The 23,793-nt window shown below is 37.2% G+C and overlaps 1 protein-coding gene across 1 annotated transcript in view; it reads right to left on the bottom strand.

Moving 5' to 3' along the window:
- The window catches only part of LOC122065887 (ABC transporter D family member 1), a 38,551-nt gene extending 15,335 nt beyond the window's left edge, over positions 1-23,216 (bottom strand). Inside the window, exons 1-9 of the mRNA XM_042629710.1 lie at positions 22,845-23,216; positions 16,686-16,872; positions 16,136-16,324; positions 12,173-12,458; positions 9,370-9,594; positions 8,456-8,653; positions 7,760-8,214; positions 2,516-2,654; positions 2,350-2,428 (exon numbers count right to left, since the gene is read on the bottom strand). Coding sequence (XP_042485644.1) covers positions 2,350-2,428; positions 2,516-2,654; positions 7,760-8,214; positions 8,456-8,653; positions 9,370-9,594; positions 12,173-12,458; positions 16,136-16,197 — 1,444 coding nt within the window. The 5' untranslated portion in view covers positions 16,198-16,324; positions 16,686-16,872; positions 22,845-23,216. The remainder of the gene's footprint in view (positions 1-2,349; positions 2,429-2,515; positions 2,655-7,759; positions 8,215-8,455; positions 8,654-9,369; positions 9,595-12,172; positions 12,459-16,135; positions 16,325-16,685; positions 16,873-22,844) is intronic.
- Between the last annotated feature and the right edge of the window lie 577 nt (positions 23,217-23,793).

Here is a 23,793-nt window from a genome sequence, read left to right on the forward strand (position 1 = left end):
AAAAAAAAAAAAAAAAAACACCCAAAAGGGTTCTGAACTTTGACCCACCGCTAATGCCATGGCTGAAACCAGAAAATGACACACCACTTAGAGAACCAAATTTGTGATTTGATGATCAAGTTCTAGGCATTGGGACAATGGAATGGCAGTCTCAATTACAGACCAAGTGATTCTGCTGCATAAATAGTTTAAAGAGCCCCACATTTTGTTTGCTGCTACTTTTTGCAGGATTTTGGATGAGAAGAAAATTATGGATTGGCTATTTACCAACTATAAACACCCCCCCCCCCAAAAAAAAAAGAAGAAGAAACACACCCAAAGAACAAGTCCATGGGTAAAACAGAAAGGTGCTTAAGCGAAGGAGCATCTACATTGTTGAGTATTATCATTCCCCTTTCTTTTTTGATAGATTGCCTCCTATTAGCTTTTACAATGAGTGTTCTTTTTACCCCAGTGAATTAGTTTATAATTAGGGTTACCCTTAGAATCTTTTAATTTATTAGCCTCAAGGTCACCATCTCCTGTTTGAGCCACATGACTGCTAAAACATATAGGCCATGAAGGTCCTTAAGAACATTAAGCATTCTCTTAAGGGTTGTACTTAACATACCAACAGTAAAGACGCTATAAGGGTGTTTATTCGGCTCTTAAATATATATATATATATATATATATTACTATGCAATAAATTATCCACACCCTAGATTCTATCATGACCAGACAAGGATATAAATCAGTCTATATTTTGATCTTCGAAATTTAAGCACGGAACTGGCAGTAACACATTAGCATTTTTTTTTTTTTTGGTCGGGAAGTAAAACGTGTTAGTTCCAATATAAAATGGAGGAATTTCAAAATTTTATTTTATTAACAGTAAAGTTCCTTCAGAATTTGCGTGAATCTGACATTGCAAATGCTAGAAACTTATCAATACCAAAAGACTGAAAAAAAAAAAACAGTGACGTAAATAAGTCACTTAATGGGCTTCTTTTATTGCAAATAAGCCTTGGGTTGGGTTATGTATATGATGGGCCTTTGATCCCATGGGTTTTCTTTGTAATGGGCCACTTTAATGGACCTAAAATATGGGCAGGAAGTACGAAAACGGAATTTAATTTATTAGTTTAGTTAGAGTCCTGTTTTGAGTCTGTTTCCTTTGTTAATTCAGTTTTTAGTCAATTTAGGTTTCCCTATTAGTGAATGACTAGTTAGTTACCTACTCCATGTTGGAATTCTAGTCTAGCCCTATTTGGAGTCCAACTCCTATTATGTAACGCTAATCCTACTTGGAATCTAACTCCTAGTTATGGTATGACTGCTAATCTGCCCTCTACATATAGAAGAACTTATGTACTCTCAATTCTCATATTTGAATAATGAATGATTGCAGTCAATTGCGTAAATAACCGGGATAGCAGTGGGGGTGAGATGCCCGGGCCGACATAGCCATTCCCACCCACACTTGCTTTGGTTTCTTTTTGTTCTTATTCTTTGTTTTACTGTTGCTGCCATTACTTGCTGTTATTGTTTATCATTATTAAGAGATTCAGACCTGTTCAGCCCTTCCAAGACAGAATCGAACAGCATTCCTAGAGGAACTAGGAGAGAGGTCAATCTCCTCTTCCTTCCCCAATTGGCCTCGGATCTGCATGCCCTTTTCCAAGGGTGCTCACAGCCTTACAAGGATCACTCGATCCTCTCCTCATTGCTGCCCAAGCAGCCCTATCAAAGTTCTTAAAGATTTCTCTCAGTTTCTCTCACCTAAGTCTGAAAATCAAAAAAATACACAACTCCACAACCAGTCGTTGGAAGACTATCAACTTTGGGAGTTTTTGTACCCTCCCTAGGCCCTACAATCGACCGAGTTTGCAGCTCAGTTGGAGCCCCACAGACCCGCCCGCACCTCTCTCTCTCCAGCCCTATTGCAGATCCTTCTCTCTCCTATCAGGTTGGGTTTTGGGCTGGTTTTGCTCCTGCATTGCTATTGTATCCTTGGGGGTTTATTTGGTGGTCTTTTCCTTGTTTCCTGGTCGTATTTATGGTTATTAGCAAGTTAGTTGTTATGTCCAATTTGTCTTGTTTGGAGTTATAAACTGTTGGGATAGTTTACTTGTAACCTACTTCTGCATTAAACAGTCTGTCATTTCAAATTAAATCTGCTTTTTGATTTCATTGTGATAGGGGCAAAATTTGTAGAAAGCCAAAACTGTGGAGAAAACCATGCAGAAAGGCACTAATCAGATAAAAAAAAAAAAAAAGGGTGAAAGGTCAAAAAATAAACAAATATAAATATATATGATAAGAATGTGAAAACAATAATGTAAAGTCTACACAAGGTATGGACATTACCTGTAATCAAAAGATTAGTTCCTGATTCAACTCTAAGAGTCAAATCTTTCACAAGGACATTACCTGTGGGTGTAACTACCTGGAAAAAAACCCAGTTTACCATCAGAATATAGAGGACCAAAATATTAACCAAAAACAAAAAAGAACTGTCCAGTTAATCAAGTACCTTGACATTAGCAAACTCAATATAGTTAGCTTCGCTAAAATAATTCCTACTTCCATTTCTTTGAAGAGAAGACTTATCATGAACAGCACTTAGCTCTCTTGAAATGGCCATTAGTTCATGAATGCGGTCAGCATAGCCACTGTAAAACAAGGGAGGGGGGGGGGAAGTAGTTATATATATATAGAAGTCACCATGTACCACAAACTAGAACATGAAACCATTCATTATTAAATTGTGACCAGCAAAAATATTTATTAAATTATGACCAAAATCCTCAAACATTAGAGAAAGGATAAAAGTGAAAATTACAACATGAAAAAGCATTATAGCTGAGATTCTGAATATACTTCCTCCATTCCACAATGCAAACCCCCCCTTTAAAAAATCCCAAATTTTGAGTAGTTGTTAAATCATTACAGATCCACTTCCTGTGTAGGGTAATGTGATGAATTTATTTCAGAATAGTGACTTCATTTGTATTTTGTAAAGTAAACAAACAAATTGGAAGAGACCAAAGAGGAAAACAGGACAGTCATTGTTCTGACAACTTCAGATCTTCAGTATTTTAGCCGTAGCTTCAAATTGCCAGCGCTGATTTATAATGTTGAACCCATTTCCAGTTGGTTGTGATTTACTATGGTTTTAGATTGATTCATCATGATCTACAAAAAAATATTGATTCATCATAACCGACTCTGAGAATCGTAGTAAATCTGAATCTGGATAACATTTTGCTAATTTCCTGTTTAGTGTTTGGGCCTTCTAAAAATATTTTCAAGATAGGAGTGCTTAACAATATGGAGGAATTGGCATGGACGCTGGGTAGGGTCTTCTGCCTTCGCATATTTGGGCCAACCATTCAGGCACAACCCTCAACCACAGCCATTATGGAAACTGGCTTTGGAGAGTAGGCTATCTACTTGGAAAGCAAAAACTTGCAAAGAAAATTTTATTTTATTTATTTATTTTTCTGAGGGGGCGGGAGACTATCATTAATAGTGTGCTTTCAGATATCCCCATTTTCTTTCTATCCCTATTCAAGGTCCCATCGACGGTTGTAAATAGTACAGAGAAGCTTCAACGAGATTTTTGTGGTATGGAAAAGATGACCAGCGCACCCCTCTGGTGAACTGGAGACCATAGTGCTCACGGTATCTAGGTGAACCAAGGCATTCGAGGGGGTCAAAAAAAATCTGACACCGACAACCACCCACCCCTTCTCACCCCCACCCCAAAAAAAGAGGCCAGGATGCCTCGACAACTATGCTGGAGAGACTGCTAGGGAGAAAAAGGAACATTAGGGGCAAGTCCAGTGAGTACTACGAATGTGATTTTACTGGTAAGTGGTTGCAGATGTTAGGAGGAAGATGGAGCACTGTGGCAGTAATTAGTGCTAAGTGCAGCTTGGGGGCTTGAGAAACGAGGAAGGTATGGTGTGTGCAAAGTAATTTGGAGTATTAAGGGAGAATTTAAGAAGGGGATGAGATATACGGATGGGATGGGAAGAGGATAAGTTTGGCATGACTTTTGTTGTGGAGGTGGGACAACAAAAGAAATGTTTCTGGACTTGTTCTCTATTACTTGGAACAAAGAGGCATTGGTTGGGAAATATACAGGAAAGGTGGAGGATAAAAGTGTTGAGTCTGTTGACTCCTCACTTTAGGAGAAATTTAAATGTTAGGGAGTTGGAAAGAGTGATTGGATTGATGTAACCATTGGAAAGGGCAAGCACAAGAGGGGGGATGAAAGTGTATAGGTATGGGTGGTGCAAGGAAAGGTAGCTTTTCAATGAGATATCTCTTCAAAATGTTGCATTGGGGGGCAGTCCATTTCCTCATGGGATTATTTGGAACAGATTGTGCTCCATTGGATATGTTTCTTCATGTGGACACTGGTTTTGGATAAGAATCTTACGACATTCAACTTGGGAGCAATAGGATGGAGATAAAGACATGGTTCACATTGTGCGGTGAGAAGCAGGAGGGCATCTACCATTTCTCACCAGGTGCCACTTTGCAATGATGTTATGCGGGAGTGTTCTAGAAGTGACAGAAGTTGCATGGGCATTTCCAAATTCAATTCTTCAGGTTGTGCTATAGTGGCAGTATGCCCCTCTAGGAAGGGTGACCATTCTACTGAAAAGGATTCCTTTTGCAAAAAGCTGCAGCATTCGGTCATTTGATGAGAATAAAATGCAAGAATATTTGAGCTGAAGGAGGAGCCAGCTGACCAGCTAGAGACGACGGCTCAAAGAATGGAGTTGAAATTTAGAGTCAATATGTTCTGTAAATGGGATAATTGAGATAATTTGTGAATGAGTAGATAATTCGTAGGTGTTTCCTTATATTGTAAAGGAATTTCATTTTGTAAAGGGCACCTGCAGGCCATGCAAAGTGTATAGCTTTCTAACTATCCAGGCAGCTTTTATTTTCTCATAAATACAATTCTCTTACCTTCTTCAAAAAAATATGTATTCTTGAAGACATCCATAAATCTGGCACTTTTCAGCAGATTCGGATTTATTGGAACTTTCTAGAATTTTCCAAATGGCTTCTGCTTTCAGAGTTTCTCCTGAACTATACATTTCAGACCTATTATTGACCTGGTTGACTGACAGAGAGTGCAATCTGAAAACTACTACTATTATTGGAACATAATCAACAGCAGTTTCTTATACTACAATTTCAACTCATCAGAATAGTGCTTGGTCCTTAGGTGTATATGTGTTTCTGATGCGGATCCGGGTTCCGAATTCAGAATCGGATCGCTTAGGGGCCCACAATAATGAGAGATAGCTCAAATTCAAAGGACCGGTGGCAAATCCGTAATATCCAAAGCAAACAGGTCCTTAAGAGTGAACAAATAGTAGATGGGACACAACTGGATTAAAACTTTAAGGAATGGGGGTAATCTGAAAATTGAAAAAAAAAAAAAAAATTGGGGTAAATAGAACTCAAGTTTGGGGGCAATGTGGATTTAAAGTGTTAAATAAGGGTAATTCTGAAAACTAATAAAAGAAAGGGAGTCATAACTAGAAGTTAAACCCATAAAGTAATAGGAGATGAACCCTTCATATTCCTCTCAACAGAACTCCAGGCGGAAGACCAGCAAAGCTTCAAGAGCAAGAACTCACAGGTTTAGCTTCAGTTTGATCTGAAATTCATGGGGAAGAGTCACAGCACAAGGATCTTGTCTTCCACAGCCAATGGCTTGGAACAGCAGCCCAGCAGTCAATACAGAAGATCTGAGTCAGGAACTGGCTGTAGATGTTGCAGCCAATTGCAGGTGTTGGCTCTCACTGCTGTGAAGGATTTCAAGGCCCCCTCTCAAAGTTTGAGTCTCCCAATGACAGGGAATCCACGACCAGAGTTTCAGTCCCAGAAGGCCAAACGCGAGGGAGATCAATCTACCAGATTAGGGCAGCAACTGTTGCCCAGAAACAGAGCTGTTGAGAAGAAAACCAGAAAAACAACAAGAATGAAGAAGAAGAAGAAGAAGAAATAAAGAGGAAGTAGGAGAATGGAAGGGAAGAGACGAGAGAAATTTCAGAGAGAGAGAAGAGGGGTTCCGAAGCCACGGTTTCAACCAAAAGAAGCTATGTCATTCAACTTCAACTCAAAACTTCAAATCTAATCCGTCAACAATGGACAACACAACCGTTTATAAAGACTCAAAACCCCACCTTCCTAATCTGAAATGGAATTAAACGTGCATCTAAATCTAAAAATAGAAATAAAATCTCACCCAAATAAAAATACGACCAAACTAAGTAATAAATCTAAAAAGAAAAGAAAGGAAGGAATCAAATTAGAAGATATTTTAAACCCAATCCAACTGCAGCAGTTTCTTTTTTCCTGCTAGAGTTGTGAAAATTGCTTGAAATAGCTACTCATAGTCTTCAAGTAGGATAGGCTCACCATAGCTGCCTAAGGTTTGTAGACCTTAGTCCAACATCCAATGAGGATAAAAGCAAGAAGTATTATTCAGTTAGTATAATGATATGCAAGTGAATGCACACACTCTCCCAAGTCCCAACCATCTTTTTTTAGATCTTTTCAAACACACAAAATTCATCGAAAGTAATTTGAAGTTTCAGTTCTCAACATTGTCTTGGACAAGAATTCTAAAGACATGATTGCTTTTAAGTTGGATTTTTCCAAACTGTTTCTTTTGTGTTTCAAGATTTACTAGCAATTGTTAAAAATGTGGGGACACAGTCTCTTTTTCCTTTACTTGTACTATTTCCACATTATCTTTGCAATAACTTGTGCAAATTTCAACCCTTTAGCATGATTTTGGTGTTGTTTAAAAGCTTTTGCAGTTACCTTCTCCACCAGACCAAGATCTTGTGAGTCCAAAATGCTTCTGGAAGTCACAGCCAGTTCCTAATATCTTATTAAGCGTTGAGTGACTTCATACTTTAGGAGTTTATACTTAATACAAAGGCTAAAATTACACTCTTGACTCACTAATCTTTTATTCGGAAATAGGTGTGAAAATCATTGGAGCTGCTAAAATTGAAATTAACATCAACTATTGATTTTATTAAGCTGTGAATCTTATTAGGAACTATAGTCTTTGAAAGACAGTAAACTCAGTTTTTGGTTGCTAAAAAGAGAACTAATTGGGGGAGGTTAACAAAAAAAAAGCTTCTGGAGGTTGTGAATCTGTTTTGATATATATGGTCAATAACTAGTCCTTAGAACTTATGGTGGTCATCTACATCTAAATCTTCAAATAATTAAATAGCCTGTCTCCAGCATCAAAACCCATCCTGACCATACTTCTCACAAATCTTTCCAGGGTTTTGCAAGTTCAATGATATAATAGGGTTCGATATAATGCAGGTACTACAGATGGAAACTTCTAGTTCTGCTGTCAAGGAATAAAGAAAGAGAATTGCAGAAATTAGCACTTAAAACCAGAAACAGACTCAAAAAATTTGGAGATTAAGATTTAACAGTGGATCAGAATGTGAGAACTGATCTGTTACGGCTTACTACACAGAGTTCTTAAGTGGTCATTATATTAATTATTTACCAAAAAAAGTGAGAATGTAGGAAAGAATTGACCAAATCTTTCTTAAGTAGTCGCTATATTATTAAACCTTTGGTCAATTTATTGATTCATTATCAAAATAAAGTGAGAATGTAGGAAAGAATTTATCATATTTAAATTTCTGTCATTAAAATAGTCATGGTTACACTCATAATATGAGAAAACAGCAACGGATGAAGTAATAACCTGAGACGATTTAGCCGTCTTGAACTTATAGAAAGTATTCCGAGCGACTGAAACAAAGATACTATCACACTTGTATGATATCTTAGATTGCTAAGCATCTCTGCCCGTCCTAAAGTTGACGTATCAGGCCTTAGATCGCCCGAGAAAAAGGGTTCAATGATAAGGATGACTGCTACGGTAGCACCAAGATACTTCAACAGGAAGTCTTGAATCATGCCAAACCACCAATGGTCATGAAGAACAAGCTTCATGTGCCTAACAAGAGTCTTGAACTTCTGTTGGATATGAGATTCCTCTCTATTCTCTCCCCCATAAAATGCTATGCTTTCTGCATGAGTCCTTAACCGCGAATGAAGCTGCCGATACTCACCTTCCAGCTGTTGCTCTTTCGACATCAGTTTTCCAAATGAAGGCGAGAAGTTTCCGATCACAATTCCAACACCTGTCACATAAGCCTGAAGAAGCAAAACATGAATGTTGATTGACCAAGGAATACCCCACAAATAGAACAATAAATTATGAAAATACAATAAGAAACTAAAAATATAAAACCACCTAACATCCTAATTCCTAAACAAAATAGCTGTATCAAAGCATCTTAATTATTTATTCACCCAAAAAAAAAATCATCAACAAATTCCATGGGAAGGAGAACAAAAATGCATAAGATAGAGCAGTCTTTGAAGCGAGAAGTACCAATATCCAGAAAACGTATTTTGGGCTTGCATAAGAACACAGACGCCATGTATAAAGCAAACCATCAGTAACTGCTGTGAGATCCTCCTGTACGAGGTCACTCAATTCTGAACAGAACCTCGGTATATCACTCGCAATCCGTTGTTCAGGATTGGTTATTCGACCATCAACATGTGATAATTTGTAGTATGCCATGTTCTGAAACAAGAGACAGACCCATTAGCAATGCATGAGAGAAGACAGCTAGGATTAAGGAGCCAACTACCATGAATTCTTCTCTCCCATTGTTGGGGGTATTGTTCATTCATGATTTCACTCCAAAACATGTTAATCTTAGCTTCACTTCTGAGAGCACATTTTAAGATAATTCTGGCTATTATAATCGAAATTTACTAATTACAGACCTTAAATCAATGTTCTATAGATCCTATAACCTAATAAAATCCTAATGCAAGCATTACTGTTTCTCTTTACCCTAAAGCCTGCCTGGCCTTAATATTATAATATGTTTATCTGCTTGGTCACCAGAAAGAGTGAAAAAAAATATATAACAAGAGGTTTATCCAAAAAGAAAATCAGAGCAACATAAGATGCTTCTCTACGGCACATAGCAACCACAATGGTCAAATCCATCAATGAAAGTATGAAAGTGAAAAGAAACATGAATTGTTTATTTAATAGCCAGTACGAAATTGCGATTCAAGATCAAAGAGAAAAAAAAAATCAGGAAATATATTCAACAAACAAACAAACAAAAAACTGCAACACAGAATTTTAACAAGTAAAATAAGGGAGCACAGTAACCAAAACCTATTCAATAACTAAAATGAAAGAGACAAATTGAATAAGAGGACTAGAAAATTATTAAAAACTAAAATGCACAAGACTCTGCATCCAATGTTCTGGCAAATTACCTCAAAGTAATGAACATGAATAAGCTCAGTAAGTATTTTTCTGAACCGCAAACTTAGTGTTCCTGTTATGTACTTTGCCGAGGAAAACAAGGCTGATTGAAGAAAACATAAAATAATATTTTCAATGATCAGACGTAAAAAGGATGGAACACGTCGAAGAAAAGCAGCACGAAATAGGAATCCTTGCACTTTTGCCAGTCTATTGCTCAAAGCAGTCCGCAATGCCTGCAAAAAAAAATATAGAAGATGATATTGTGAAAATTACGTTCTATTTGTATGTCCAAATCATTGAATAGTCAAAAAATTACCGAACATTGAAAAGAAAAAGATAACTATCGCATTACCATGATGATTATGACGAAAACTTTTACTTATAATAGATTACCATATAATAAGTAATTCCATTAATATTCATAAACATCATACTAATAACAATAAAGGAGAGTGTTTCCGATGCCGCCACTCGAGGGTGGGGGATCTCCAACCCTCGCCAATCCAGGTGAGGAATCAGTTCTGTCAATAGAGGGCCCACATGGTCAGGGATGAGAGTGTGTTAGGGATATGAGAGGGCATGTGAAAGAATCCCCACACTGATAGGGTGGGGATCTTTTTCTTTAACATTAATATAATAAAATAATACAATATTGAAACAAATGAGAATCATATAATAACAATTACAATAAATTCCATTGTACAAGTAATAGAACTAGAATAGAAGTCATAAAAAATAAAAAATAATATATGGTCTAATGGGTACATACGAGGCTGGGGACAACAAAAGTTTCAGTTGTAGGATATACAGCCTATAGTTCAGCATGGGTATTGGAGATGGTTCAACCAAAGACCGCATATGGTACTGGATATGCTACATATGGCTCGCATACTATCATCATGATATAAAGATCAGTTTAAATGATAAACTTAGTGAAAGCAAAGTAAGCTGTATGAATATTAGTTTAAATAACCAACCCAGTGATGACCTTAAGCTATATGAATATAAATATAAACAACCAACACATTAACTCAGTGAGGAGATAATAAAACATAGAAGCGTTATACACAGAATCACTCATTTGTTTTAATTAACTGTATCTTTTAGTATCCATTTCAATGGCCCCTACAAAAATACATGTGTTATAGAGGGTTGTCTTCATATAGGACTGCCATAATGCATAGTTGTGTGCCTTGGACACCTTGTTGGTGGCACAGCTGTCACCTTGTGTCTAGCCCCCTCTACTGCCTTGGGGTTGCCTAGATACCATTGGCTATGAACCTCCTCATTCTCAAGGTCTACAAAATATTGGCATCTCTTCCACATGTTGAAGATTAGGCTGTATATAAGTTAGGGATTACGAGACCTCCTTCAGTAGTAAATGGCCATGTCAGGAGCGTGAATTGAAGAATCATCTCAACAGAGGCACTGATGGCTCGACTGGTGGCTTCAACCACCCGGTAACTCTATGTGGTATTACCAGAGTTGCAACAACTGAGTCTTGGAAAGTCTGAATCATTGAAAGCCTATATTGTGTGCTATAATTGAATTCTTGAGAAATTGTGTATTTGTAGAGTTGTATTGAGTTATTTGACTTTGACTACTTGTGATTTTAAGGCTTCCGATACCCCAAAAAAGAGAAATCTGAGAATGCTCCTGAGTTGTTTTAAAGTGGCAGAACGATTGACAATCAATTTAAATAAAAGTCCAGTGTTTGGGGGTGTAGCCGACTCCATTTAGTGAGGATAAGGCCTAGTGAAGTTGACATTAAGTTGGCTATTTGGCTCTACCAGTCATCACCAGTTGTCAAGGAGAGAACACCTCCCCCCCCACCCCCCCCCCAAAAAAAAAAAAAAAGTAAGAAAGAAAGAAAGACCCAGCAGTGGAGGGAACTGTATGCACTGGGTATGCCCTTTTTTTCTCTCTGAGATGCCCCCAAGGATGGAGATACAACCTGTACCTCCTTGGTTTAGTTCCAAACAGTTTCATTCACAGAGGCAGAATCATGTCATTAGAAGATTGTACTTTGTAAGGATAATGAATCCTCTCCCCCCCCCCCCAACATAGTTACTTCATTTTTTCAGTCTGATGGTAAAGTTCATGAGTTATGAGATTCTGTTTACTAAACCTCATGTACTCATCACATGTTTTCAATCAGATCTATCAAAGAAAACAGCAAATTTGCCACCCTGGGCTTCAATAGTTTGGAGTCTATTTTTAAGCTAACTACAAGAGTTGTCACGGCGTCTAGGCGACCCAAGGCATTGGAGGGGGCCTGGACGTAACGCGACACCAACAAGGCAACCGAGGTGACACCTTGACAACTACGATACCACCACAGCTTGACAATTTAACAGAATAACAATAGGACTTTTACAACCTTCCCAAATCAACTCAGGATTGTGAGATCTTGGTCTCTATAATAGCTCATCAATAACCACCCCCCAAAATACCAAAATTACTGCAAACAAAGAAGTTCACGGCACTTGAAAAACTAGCTTAAGTAAAAAATATTCTCTTTATCTTTTTTTTCCCCCTCTTTATGGGGGCGGGGGGAGGGGAAAAAGTTCTGGACCACTAAAACAAAACCACATGGCCAACCAGACATTCTCCTATTAAAGAGTCTATGAAGATCACAATAAAATGGGATCCCATGAATAGAAGGTCTTCTTTGCTACTTTGGTCTTATCATCAGAATATAGGGTTACAATTTATCCATTATGAGAATTACGACATCAAGTGAGAAAATCATTAGGGAGAAAAAGAGAAAAATATAAATTCTGATATATTCTAGGAAGGCCAGAAGCTCACCACTATAGACACTAGAGCTAAAAGGTCCCTTGCACCTCTTTGGCCCATACGAGACAGTAGGATTGCAGTTAGAACTTTAAGCGAGCGCAGACCTCCTTTCTTCAGCCTAGTTTTCTTCACAACCTTATCATTTGCATCCACCTCACTTGATTTTTCTTTATTAATAGCAGCTTCAGAGTAATGATTAGAAGAGCCAGGTTTTCCTCTTCGGCTCTGCAACCGTGACCGCATGTATGCTGCTGTTCCACCAGCAACTAAGATACTGGTGGCCAATGCCAGGGTTCTCCTGGGGACATGCAATGTTTTGCAAGGGTTGAGAATCTTTTACAACAAATTGCCAAAATCACTTGTGGCAGATAAATAAAAAATTATTGTGAAAACAAAAGGCAAAAGAGAATCTGCTAATATAAGACCCAACAATACAGTACATATGACATGAAGACATAAAAACGAGAGAGAGAAAGCATATCGACAGGCCATTTTCATATTTTTGACAAGGATCTGATACTAACATCTTTACTCCCCTTCCAATCTATAATATTCACAGTAATCGATCGAATACATATATTTACAGATAAAATAGATATATATAGTTTCACAAGAGACGCCATCTGATCACCATGTTGAACCTGTGTCCATGTCCTTGTTACATAGGATTAAAGTAGGCAAGGCTTCAGGATGTCAGTGTATAAATAATGAAAATGATAAGCAATGACAGGCACCACACAATTCCTTAGATAATAATAAAGATGATGATAATGATAAAATAATTGGCTCCACAGTCATCCATGGAAACAAGCTCAGCAACCTGATACTGAGAAAGATGCAGAAAGAACAAATTTATAGATAATAAATCAGAAAATCTTTCATGTTCAACAACAATATTAAGCCTTATCCAAACTGAATGGGGTCCATAGTTGTCACGGCACCAAGGTGAACCAAGGCGTAGGGTTACCTAAGTGCTTAGGTGACAGAGCACCCACCTTAAGGCGAACAAGGCGGCCAAATGTTATGTTTATCTTCCCTCATTTCTAACATTATTTAGTATGTTACATATACCTTGTATCAAAAAAAAATAACATTAAGCCACATCAATCAAATCATAAAAAATCAATATTAAGTCACATTAAGTCATAAAATATAACATTTAGAGAAATGCTCTTGTTCTATAATAATTTTGATTGGTCAAATGATTTTATTTTTACAAGACACTTTTTGTATTAGGTATAGCACAAAACCAGCATTTTAACAAGTCTAAAATTACTTAAATCTGAGTTGTAATGGCTTATGTTCTGGTGAAAATTATTTCAAAGTGTGCGAATGCTATTAAAAATGCCTGAATGAAAATAATTTTATGGACATCAAAACAAAAAATTATTTTACCAGATTTTTGGTTTTTAGTAATGTTTTAATCTGATAAGATTTAGAAAATTTTCAAAATTGAGAAAAACCCCAGCATTTGAAAGTTGAAAATCGCCTCTACAACCAAAAATCCAATTTTTGTTCTTAAACTGGGAGGTTGATTTCTTACCCTTTTGGAATTTTATTTTTAAACTATTTTAATTGGATTCAAATAGGGGGTATTTACTTATTTATGAACAATTTCTTAAGTAATTACTTAAATGATATTTGGCATACAACAACAACAACAACAAAACCTTATCCCAACTTTGATATTTGGCATAAATAAGTGCCAAAATATAAGGCGACGACGCCTTGAAAACTATGATGGGGTCGGCTAAAAATCTTTCACGTTCATTCATTGGAAGTACCTTGATATTTTAAATGGTCAAAACTTCTTAGTCTATCATGATTTGGGTACCATCTCGATGCTCACATAGTTATTTATAACAAGACTAAGACCTCACATCCAAGTTGCTTTTAAAAAAATAAAATAAAAAAGTACAGCAAATTTACTGTCAGAAATTCAAGATGCAACAAGATTTCTAATTTGCAATTTCTTGTTTAATTAGGGATTCATGTTAAAGTCTATTCCTGGTTAGGCATTCTTCTTTGATGTGATAAGGATCCATGTTCCCAACCCCATTTAGCTGAGATTCTCTTGACTTGTTGGGCTGTGCCTCTTTCCTTTTCCTTTCATTTCTTTCATTTTCATTTTTCATCTCGCCTCTATCATCGGTTTTTTTTTTTTTTTTTTTGGGACCTCAGTTTTCCCCTATTTTGCTTTGCATGGATCCATGTAGCCAACCTCATTAAGTTGGGATAAGGCTGAGTTTGTTATTGTATTCTTCTTTGCTAAGGAAAGCGCTTAACTTATTGGACTTGAGTAATTAAAACCGCACTTAGAATCCTGCTTGGAGTTTTATTTCAGAAATATTCCCAACTTGAGAAACTAATTTGAATGTTTATGTGATCTTCATTACCTTTTGCCCTGCGACAGGTATTCTTTCACAACCAGCCTCTTATTCTCCCCTTAGGCTCCCATTTGTTTCGACAAATAACCGGAAGTCAAGTGAAGTGTAGGGGAAAATATTTACTTCACTTCAATCTACAATCTATGGGAGCCAAATAGTGGGGGCCCCTGGAAATTTTACGTTCCACTTTTACTTCTTATGAAACAACTTCAAAACTGATATTTTTTTTTTTTGTTTGGAAGAGAAACCAAATTTTATTAATCAGAAAAGATGGACATACAAGTAGAAAGGACTGCAAGGAGATACATAGCAATACAACAATAAAGCTAGAGCCCTCACAAAAGGCCGACCCCTTACACCCACAATAAGCCAACTGATGTAGATATGCACCCATGGAGCGATCCATACCCATCTAGGTATCCAGACAGAGATGAACCGGACCCATATTGAGTCCTTAGTCTAGTAGGATTTACTTTATTTAGGAATATTGGCTTTTATTTGATTTTATGCACTTTATTTTAGCAAGTTGGATTCACATACAATTCAGAGAGTCTTAATAGAGACATTTGCTTAGTTATGGTAGCTTTCTTATTTCAGTTGGATTCTAATTATGTCTTTTATTTTCCCTATATATTGGTTGCAATCGGTGGACAAATCAAAGAATTGAATAATGAAGCTATGTGTTGATATTGTGGTGTGTGCCTGCAGGTTGAGTGTGTGCGATTCCCTTCCCTCCCCACCTTTTCTTAGTGTGATTTCTCCCTCTCCCTCTCCCCTGCAACTCTGAGGTCACCTCAGGGATTCTTCCCTACCCCTAAGGCTTCTCCATCACCAACTATGGATGGCCACTTGCAAAGGAATAGACTCCCTAAGAAAAGAACTCAATTCCTGCCCTTGAGAGTTATTAGCTCTGCTCTAACGAAATCTCCAAAATTGAAAATGTTATAATCCTGTTTTTCACTTCTTCCATTTTATGTCCAAACAAACTGAGCCTCATTAGTGACTTCATTTAATTTCCTCCTTTCAAGCTCATTTGTTATAATTTTGTTGATTTCTTCCTCATGTTATTGAATATAAAATTTACTAGTTCCCCTCTTATTTCTTCTACCAATCTTCATTTATTTCTCCCTGTTCTCAATTGATCCATCCCAATTATAATTGTGTTTATTGTTAAGAAAATGCTGCCCTAAAATTATCAAATTATTCCAGCAGCGACTAGGATTGCACATTTGTATTCATCCCACATCAAGGGAAAGACAGGGTTAAATGATCAAATCAACAGATGAATAGTACAAAATTGTCACCACTGATCATTTAGGTTAATTGTGAACACAAGCACCAAGTATTTAAAGACCAGGATCAGATACCCAATTGGCAGCCACCAACCCAGACTGATTCTACCACTACCGTCTGGTATCAATTGGTATCGACCAGATCAGCAATTGCCAATCCCAACCGAGATCAAGCAACGCAAAAGATCTTATCCCCATTCTTGAAACCTTGACAAGCACATACTAGTGAAAACTAGTAGTACAAGTCCTTGTACAATTTACCAACAAAAAAGCAAAGATGGAAGAATAGGTAGTACCTCCTCGAAGACAAAAGATTTCGACCATGCTCAGTTAGCTGAAATAACTGAAGAGAAGGCATGGTTTGAAGGGCGAATCCTTCCAGCTGAAAAATATCAATGAATGAAGAAACTACTTATCGGCAAGCATATGATAAACATCGCTAACACCCAAAACAGTAGAACTGCAATAGCGGTCTCCAATTCATCCTACAGCAGCATTACAGGAACAAAATGAAAAACCAAGAATTAAATGCTTCCATACATGAAAAGGCAAATTCCATCAAACACGCATGGCGGGAGGGGGGAGTTATAAACGCAATAAAACCAAATTTTGTATATTTCCTGTACTTCTAAATAGAAAAGAAAAATAAACATTAGGACTATAAAATGATATTCAAGAAAATAAAAACCCTACTAAAGAGATGAAATACAACAGCAGCCGGACAGTTTAGCTGTCTAGAGATGTATTCATTACACAATAGAACAAAACTGGTAGCCATATGGCCCAAACCAAATACCCATAAAAATGTATGAGTGACTATACAGTATTTAATAATATAAAACATACCTTCAAAGGTGAAACGATATTAACCATGTTCTGTTATAGGCATAAGATGGAAAAAAGGGCATCGTGCTGTATAATTGCAGCTTTGGTTTCTAAACTTTAAACAGAAACTACTGCTTTTCTTCATGACCATCACATGTATAGATAGTCTTGCACAAACACCAAGGATAACATATCCATTATTCCAATCCTGTAAATGAGTGTGTCAAAACCAACATGAATTAACTTACAAGAAAGCAATGAAATGAGCTAATTAGAAAGGTGTAATGACTCAAAATATTTAATTTTTACCACCAAATCCACACAGTAAGAAGGAAAAAATTCAGTACCAAAAAACTCAATCTCGTATGCCTGGATGGCTATCTGACCCGTACATAAATAGAAATAACCTAAACCAACTACAAATCAAACTAGCTACTGAATTGACCAATACATGACTTAAAACAGCTCCTAAAAGCAAGGTTCCAAATCTCGTTTCATTTCAGTGTTTCCGTGGTTTCAAAACCATCAAAATACCGAAATTTCAGCGAGTTGGGTATTTTTTATTTTTTTTTGCTACACTCGGTTGACTATTTCGGTGGTCAAACGGCCATACCAAAAATTTGATGTGGAGATTGTTTTAAGGTTAATAAACATGCTTAGAACTTAAATTTGCAAACATATTAGAACATGGCAGTGCTTTAGAGTTGCACCCTTGTTTGGCAGCAACCGTCGAATTGTTCTAGAGATTTTATGAAATATTGCTAGAACAAGATATAATATGACAGTAAAACAAGTAAAAATGCATTTAAGCCATGATCAAAACATAAATCAACATTAATTAACTAATATTTAAAGTATTAGAGAAATATACTATGCAACTCCCTAACTCCCAAGTCCCAACTAAATTCATCCATAGAGGTCCATCAAAGCTATATTAAGCATAAAAAAAAATACATTTAATGTTGATGGAAATGTATTTTTTTAAACCAGAAAAAAAAAATATTTATGAACAAAAAAAAAAATCGACTACGTGTGGTCATAGATCGGCCTATAGTGTCGTAACATACAAAATATCTAGCCCTATTCAGCATTAATTTATGTTACTAAAAAAAAAAAAAAAAAATGGTTTTAGGGAAAGTTGTTTAACTTTCCAAAGCTTGAAATGTATAGATCTTCAACTTGGAGTGATCTTTAAGGCAATAGATGTGATGATGTGGCAAATTAGTGGACAATGGAGTGAATTTGTGTTCAAATGAAAGGCGGAGCTAAAATTTCGCCGAGACAGTCGAGTTGGAGTCAAAATTTTGACTCCCCCTCATGATATTGAGTATTTATAAGCCTTCGTTGGTACCATTTCGGCGAGATACCGAAATTTCGACCGAGACAATTACCTTTCTGTAATTCGTAGTTGTTAAGTTTGTCTCGAATTCTTGACCCGTTTTGAAGATTGACCTGCTCCGACACATTTTGGTGGCTACCTGAATGCGATTTTTCTAAGATCAGTGATGGAAGCAGAGGGGTTGGGCCGATAGGCCCAAGCCCGGAGCCCAACACTGATCTCGGATGGGGGTGCATGGTTTGACCGGATTGACCGCGACCCGATGGGTCAACCCACAACTTAGAGTATATAATGTATTGTTGTCTTGTTGAGAGAGTCATTGTATTTTGGGGGAGCTAGGGTTTCAGGGTGAGTTTTCTCACCGCTACTTGGGTGTAAGCTCTCTTCTACATAGTGAAACATCTTCTTCTTCGCCCAAGGACGTAGCACACCACACCGGCGTGTGAACCTCGTTAAATCTTTGTGTTGTGCGGATCTATTATCTGTTTATTTTTGTATTTTTCTTGATGTTTGCTCTAACAGTAGCACATCTTGACTCGGAAAAAAAAAAAAAAAAAAAAAAATTCCAAGATCTCGGCGAGATTTTGAACCATGCCTAAAAGTAAAATTCCTATTCTCAAGGACACCAAATAGAATTCAATCAACAAAATAACTCCTAGTCTACCCAATAAGATAAATTATGTATTCCTAACTCCTACTCATGATAGGCCATTAAAGTGACCAATTACAAGGAAACCCCCTTGGACTAAAGGCCCAATACATATGCACCTGATGCAGATCTGGGCTACAAAAACCTTATTTGGATCAGTTATGGGCCCACTTTAAATGGTCAAAACCCGAATACGATGGAACGATCGTAAATCTGTAAATAATCTGAAGTTTTCAAAAAAGGGGGGTGGCACTTTCATAATTAAACAGAGGACACAGGTGATTAGTACTTATTTGGTAGGGGTAACCTAGGGATGACAAACAAATTAATGACAATGTGTAATAAGGAGGGAAAAGGATGCGTAATAATATGGAAATAAGAAATCAGGAAGTAAAGCCAACCACGATCTCTTGCCGAGGTTGTCTTCAACCTCACCAACTAGAAGCGGCAGGATAGGACTTGTTTGCAATGGAGGTAACTCTTCCTCTTTGATCGATTCAGCCCAAGATTTCAAACAAAGCATCACCACATCATACTCTATTGATTCCAACAAGAACCAATTGTAGACATCAACTGAACATAGAGTATTAAATCCCTGAAAGCAGATCTAAGCAGTAGCTTTTATTAGCCTAAGTTGCAGGTTTTGTTTCTCACAACGGGGATGGTATTATGGCAAGAAGCTCTAAAGGTTTGGCCACCCCGGGAAGGGCTACCTTCATCTCAAGGAGAAAGGGGTACGGTTGACTGGTTGAGGGATATTGACTTCAAGGTTAGGGATACCAGCAGTGTACAGAACTGGATTTCAAACAGGGCAAGAAGAAGATATAAAGAGAGAGAAAGAGATAGAGAGAGAATCGCACAAGAGGGGTGGGGAGAGTCACGACCTTGTTTTGCACCTATCTGGCACCAAAAACAACTCATTCAACCCATTCTTCAAAACTGAAATCTAAATCAGTTACATTGCTATAAATAATAAGACAAACCCAACACAAAAGGAATCCTACTCTACTAAATCCTAATAACTATCTCCTACTTAAGAAAAATAAATGAAAGATTGCATGTTAATCCCAAAATAAAGTAAATAAAATCCTAAAAGATCCTACTAGCTTTGATCCGAAATTGGATCTGGTTCATTTCCATCTGAATACCCATAGGGTTTGGATCAGTCCAAGGTTGTGCTCATCAGCAACTCAACCCAAGGTTTATTTCCACTAAAATAATTCCATTTCTGTGATTTGCCAGCATCAAGAGGAACCAACTCAGGAGATTCTCTTCGCCAACAAAAATATGATCTTCCATGCCCATTTACCCCTCCTCCACAACACACCAAGCACCAACCTTTATTTGAGATTTCGAAATTAGGTATCAAACGATCTAAGGAATAGGTATGTGCCTACTCTATTCCCAAGTTGCTTCTACATTTGGTATTCCTAAGGGTGGTGGAAGGCGTGCAAACTATTAACAGCTACCTTCATATGCAAGTCATTAGTGATGCTGAAGTCAACTACAGAAAGTTTCAGCAGCTTCTACATATCTCACATGCATAAGTTCTCTAGACTTTTCACATTGAGAACCCTGAAAAATACAAGATTTTTAGCCCTTGCTCCAAACTGATACACCGTTCCATGTGGTTTTCAAAAGCTCTACAATTTCTTTTCCACCAGATAGACAAAAGACATGGCTAAAGGAAAAGGGGCAAAATACTCTTGGAACTTTGATGAAACATTTCTTAACAATCAACTGTCTGGCCTTTCTCAGAAAATCGCTTGCCTAACCAACCTCACCAAGAGAGAAGTTCAAACACATTCCCAAACTTCAGAAGCAAAACACCAGCAAGTAAAAATATCATAACTGAATTATAATCCCCACTCCTGTAGACATGAAGGATACATAGGGAAGCAAATGGCCTCACTACTATTCACATGAAGAACTCAATATTTGATATAACCACTTCAACCCAAACTGCCTCCTAGAAAATGTCCAACTGAGCCTCTAAAGCAGAAGTCATTCTAAGATATGAAAAAGAATTTGACTGAGTTCTTGAGGAAAAACACCATCTGGTCCTAAGATCTCCTATCAAACTGAATGTTGCACAGAAGCATTAAAAGGATTGCAGTATAATCCACCTTCCGGATGTTTAATGTCACGTCCAAAATCAATAATATATTTTTGAAGTGATGTAATCTGAATCAAGAGCTATCATTAAAGATTGCCCTATTACATTCTCTCTTCACGTTGCTGAACATACCATGAGCAGAACCATCTTAAATGGATCTCACCAACAGTACATTATGGAGGGTTGGACCATGAAACAAGCAACCAAAACATGTTGCTCAGTTACGATTCCACCTTAAGCAGTCAAGCACATTCATAAAGTAAACCAAATGACCCCAGCAGAATCTCAATTGGGTTATACAAGTGTCCTCTTGATGTAGGATTTTCTTTTCAAATTCTCAACAACTAAACTAGAATGCATATGAATAGCTAAGAAAGCACATTAAGTTTCTCTTCACAACACAAAGAAGAGAAACCACTTTAAACCAATCTACAAAGAAAATGTTATAGGCCTCAGAAGCTGCATCTACCTCCATTTCTATCAAAATTCAAAACTCAAGGTGCAATCTAAACATTTTCCCCATTTTGGATAAGCAACCAATTTATATTAATAGAAAGGGAAGAAATTTAAAGGTACAAACTAGAAAGAACTGCAAAAAAAATACATAGTAACACAACAACAAAGCTAGAACCCTCCCCAAAGAGCCAAAGGTGCAATCTAAACAAGACAATGTAGCACAACTAGTCTACACAATATATTTGTCTAATATATATAGCCTTTGGCTCCCACACTTGGATCGGCTTAAGCGCCCATAAAATCAAGTAAATTGGAAAGGCTTTTTCCGACTCATCTTGCTGCAGACTGCAGTAAAAGATTTTATGTCAGGTGAGCCAATATGGTGCAATGGTCAAAAGAACACAAATGTGAACAAATTGGTGTCCTATTTACTTTGAATGAAATTCATATCTTGTGAGCATCACATCCCATTTGGACTGTAAAAAAAGTTAGAACTCTCTCTTTTTGCTTGGTATTGTAAAGTACAGTGGCACCTCCTTAGGGCTCCTGGCCCTCTAATCATTAAAATATATTTTGTTATAAAAAATTAAAAAGCATAAGGCTCCAAGCCTCCAACCAATCCAATAAATCTCAAAAGCTATTTCTCAAAAAAAAAAAAAAACCCCTTAAAAGAAAAAATAACAAATACTCCCAGAACAATAGCACCAGCAGCTCCTTTTTCGCATAGAAGAAAAGGAAGGTGCAATTGATGCCATAGCCAGAGAGTTGAGCACTTGTGATATTGGAGCACTAGAAGTCCCCGAACATTAAGTAATCCAACTTCAATCCATCACCCAACCAAAAGTAACTCTAACATACAACATCAATTGGAATAAGAGGAGCAAAGAGCAAAATAGTATAGCAGTCAGAACTCAGACGACACTCTGCCCAAGAAACATATCAAGCACAACATTGATTTCTTATGATCACTTTATTTGCACCAAGTTCCAAATGGGTCTGCTAAAACCTTTAATAAATTGAATATAGGCAAGTAAATTTCACCAACGTGAAGCTAATCAACATTTGTAGCGCATTTCAGAGCCAATTCACCAGTTATACAAATTTTAGTGCAAATCCTATCAGATAGTCCAGTAAAAAAAATATCTTCAACCACCCCCACCCCACCCCACCCCACCCCCCACCCCCAAAAAAAAATAAGAAGAAGAAGAAGAAAAAGGAAAAAGGACAGGTTGCCATAGATTGGCATAAACACGCAAACGGTTCCCACCCCCCACTCCCAACAAAAATAATGCCCCAGTGATTGTTTATTTCGGACATACATGTGAGAGATATATTCATCTTAACCACACCCCTCACAGCTTAGCCGAGAGAATATCGAATTATAAAACACAAACAATCATACACAGCTCATAAAACACCATATGATAGCCTTCAAGGGAAAGAGCTATACAGATTTTTCCCATAAAACAAAACTCTGAGTTCTCCCCAGAAGAACCAAAAGTGTTCGATCATCAAAGGTAGAGATAAGATGGGAATAAAGTTCAGCTTAATACAATCGATAAATGGTGTTCCTTTCAAATTGAAAACAGAAAAAACGCAAGGATTACTTTCTTTTCTAACCTGAGAATTAATTGGAAGCCGAAACAACAACAGAAACGAATATGACAAGCTCTATCTTCTCTTCCTCTGAATGACCACCGAACCAAAGACGTCAAGAACAGACGCAGTCAAAAAAATGAATCAAATTTCCAATCAATCATTCGAATAAGAGACCATTCTGCCACCAATAGATCGCCAATCCACCAAAACGAACCAAATTTAAAACCCTAAATCCATCCAAAAACCATTCTTGAATAGATATATACCACGAACAAATATTATCAGGAAAACGAAGAGGAATCCGTACAAATGAGACGAAGGGTTTGTGAAAAGATTGATCGTATACGGAGAAATGACGAGAGCGATGTCAGTGTGGCAGAGAAGAGAAAGGGATAGCAACCAAGAAATTTTCTTTTTTTAATCTTTCTTATTTTCCTGGCCTTTTTCTTTTTTTAATTAAAAAAATTAGATCTAATTGCCACGTGTGTGAGGAAGAAGAGCAAATTAAGGGGGACAGAGTAATCTAACCAAAAAGAATTAGGAAGAGTGATGTGGTAATCCATTTCTAACCCAATTGCAAGACTGGAAAACGAATCTAAGGGTATATTAGTCAATGAAAAATTAGCTGGTGTATATTGTAATATCCAACTAACATACTTTCTATAGCTTTACCTGTTTACCACATGACCCCTACCTACAGGCTACGGAGAATCATCAGCCACTGTTTTAATGAATCGGTATCATGTTCGCCGACATGGATTGGATTCGATACTATCCGCTACCGGATTAGTGTTTTAATGATTTGGGGGGTAAAATAGGAAGGAAAAAGAAATAAAGGGTAACTGCCAGGTTGGGTGGCCCCTGCGCTCAGAACCTAGCTGTCAACATTATAAACAGCCTCTCCTACGAGGATCAGATGCTCTATGTAAAGGTATCAATCAGTCTGATTTAATCAGGTTTGATCACTTTA

This window comes from Macadamia integrifolia, unplaced genomic scaffold, assembly GCF_013358625.1.
Source record: "Macadamia integrifolia cultivar HAES 741 unplaced genomic scaffold, SCU_Mint_v3 scaffold2141, whole genome shotgun sequence".
Classification (NCBI taxonomy): Eukaryota; Viridiplantae; Streptophyta; class Magnoliopsida; order Proteales; family Proteaceae; genus Macadamia; species Macadamia integrifolia.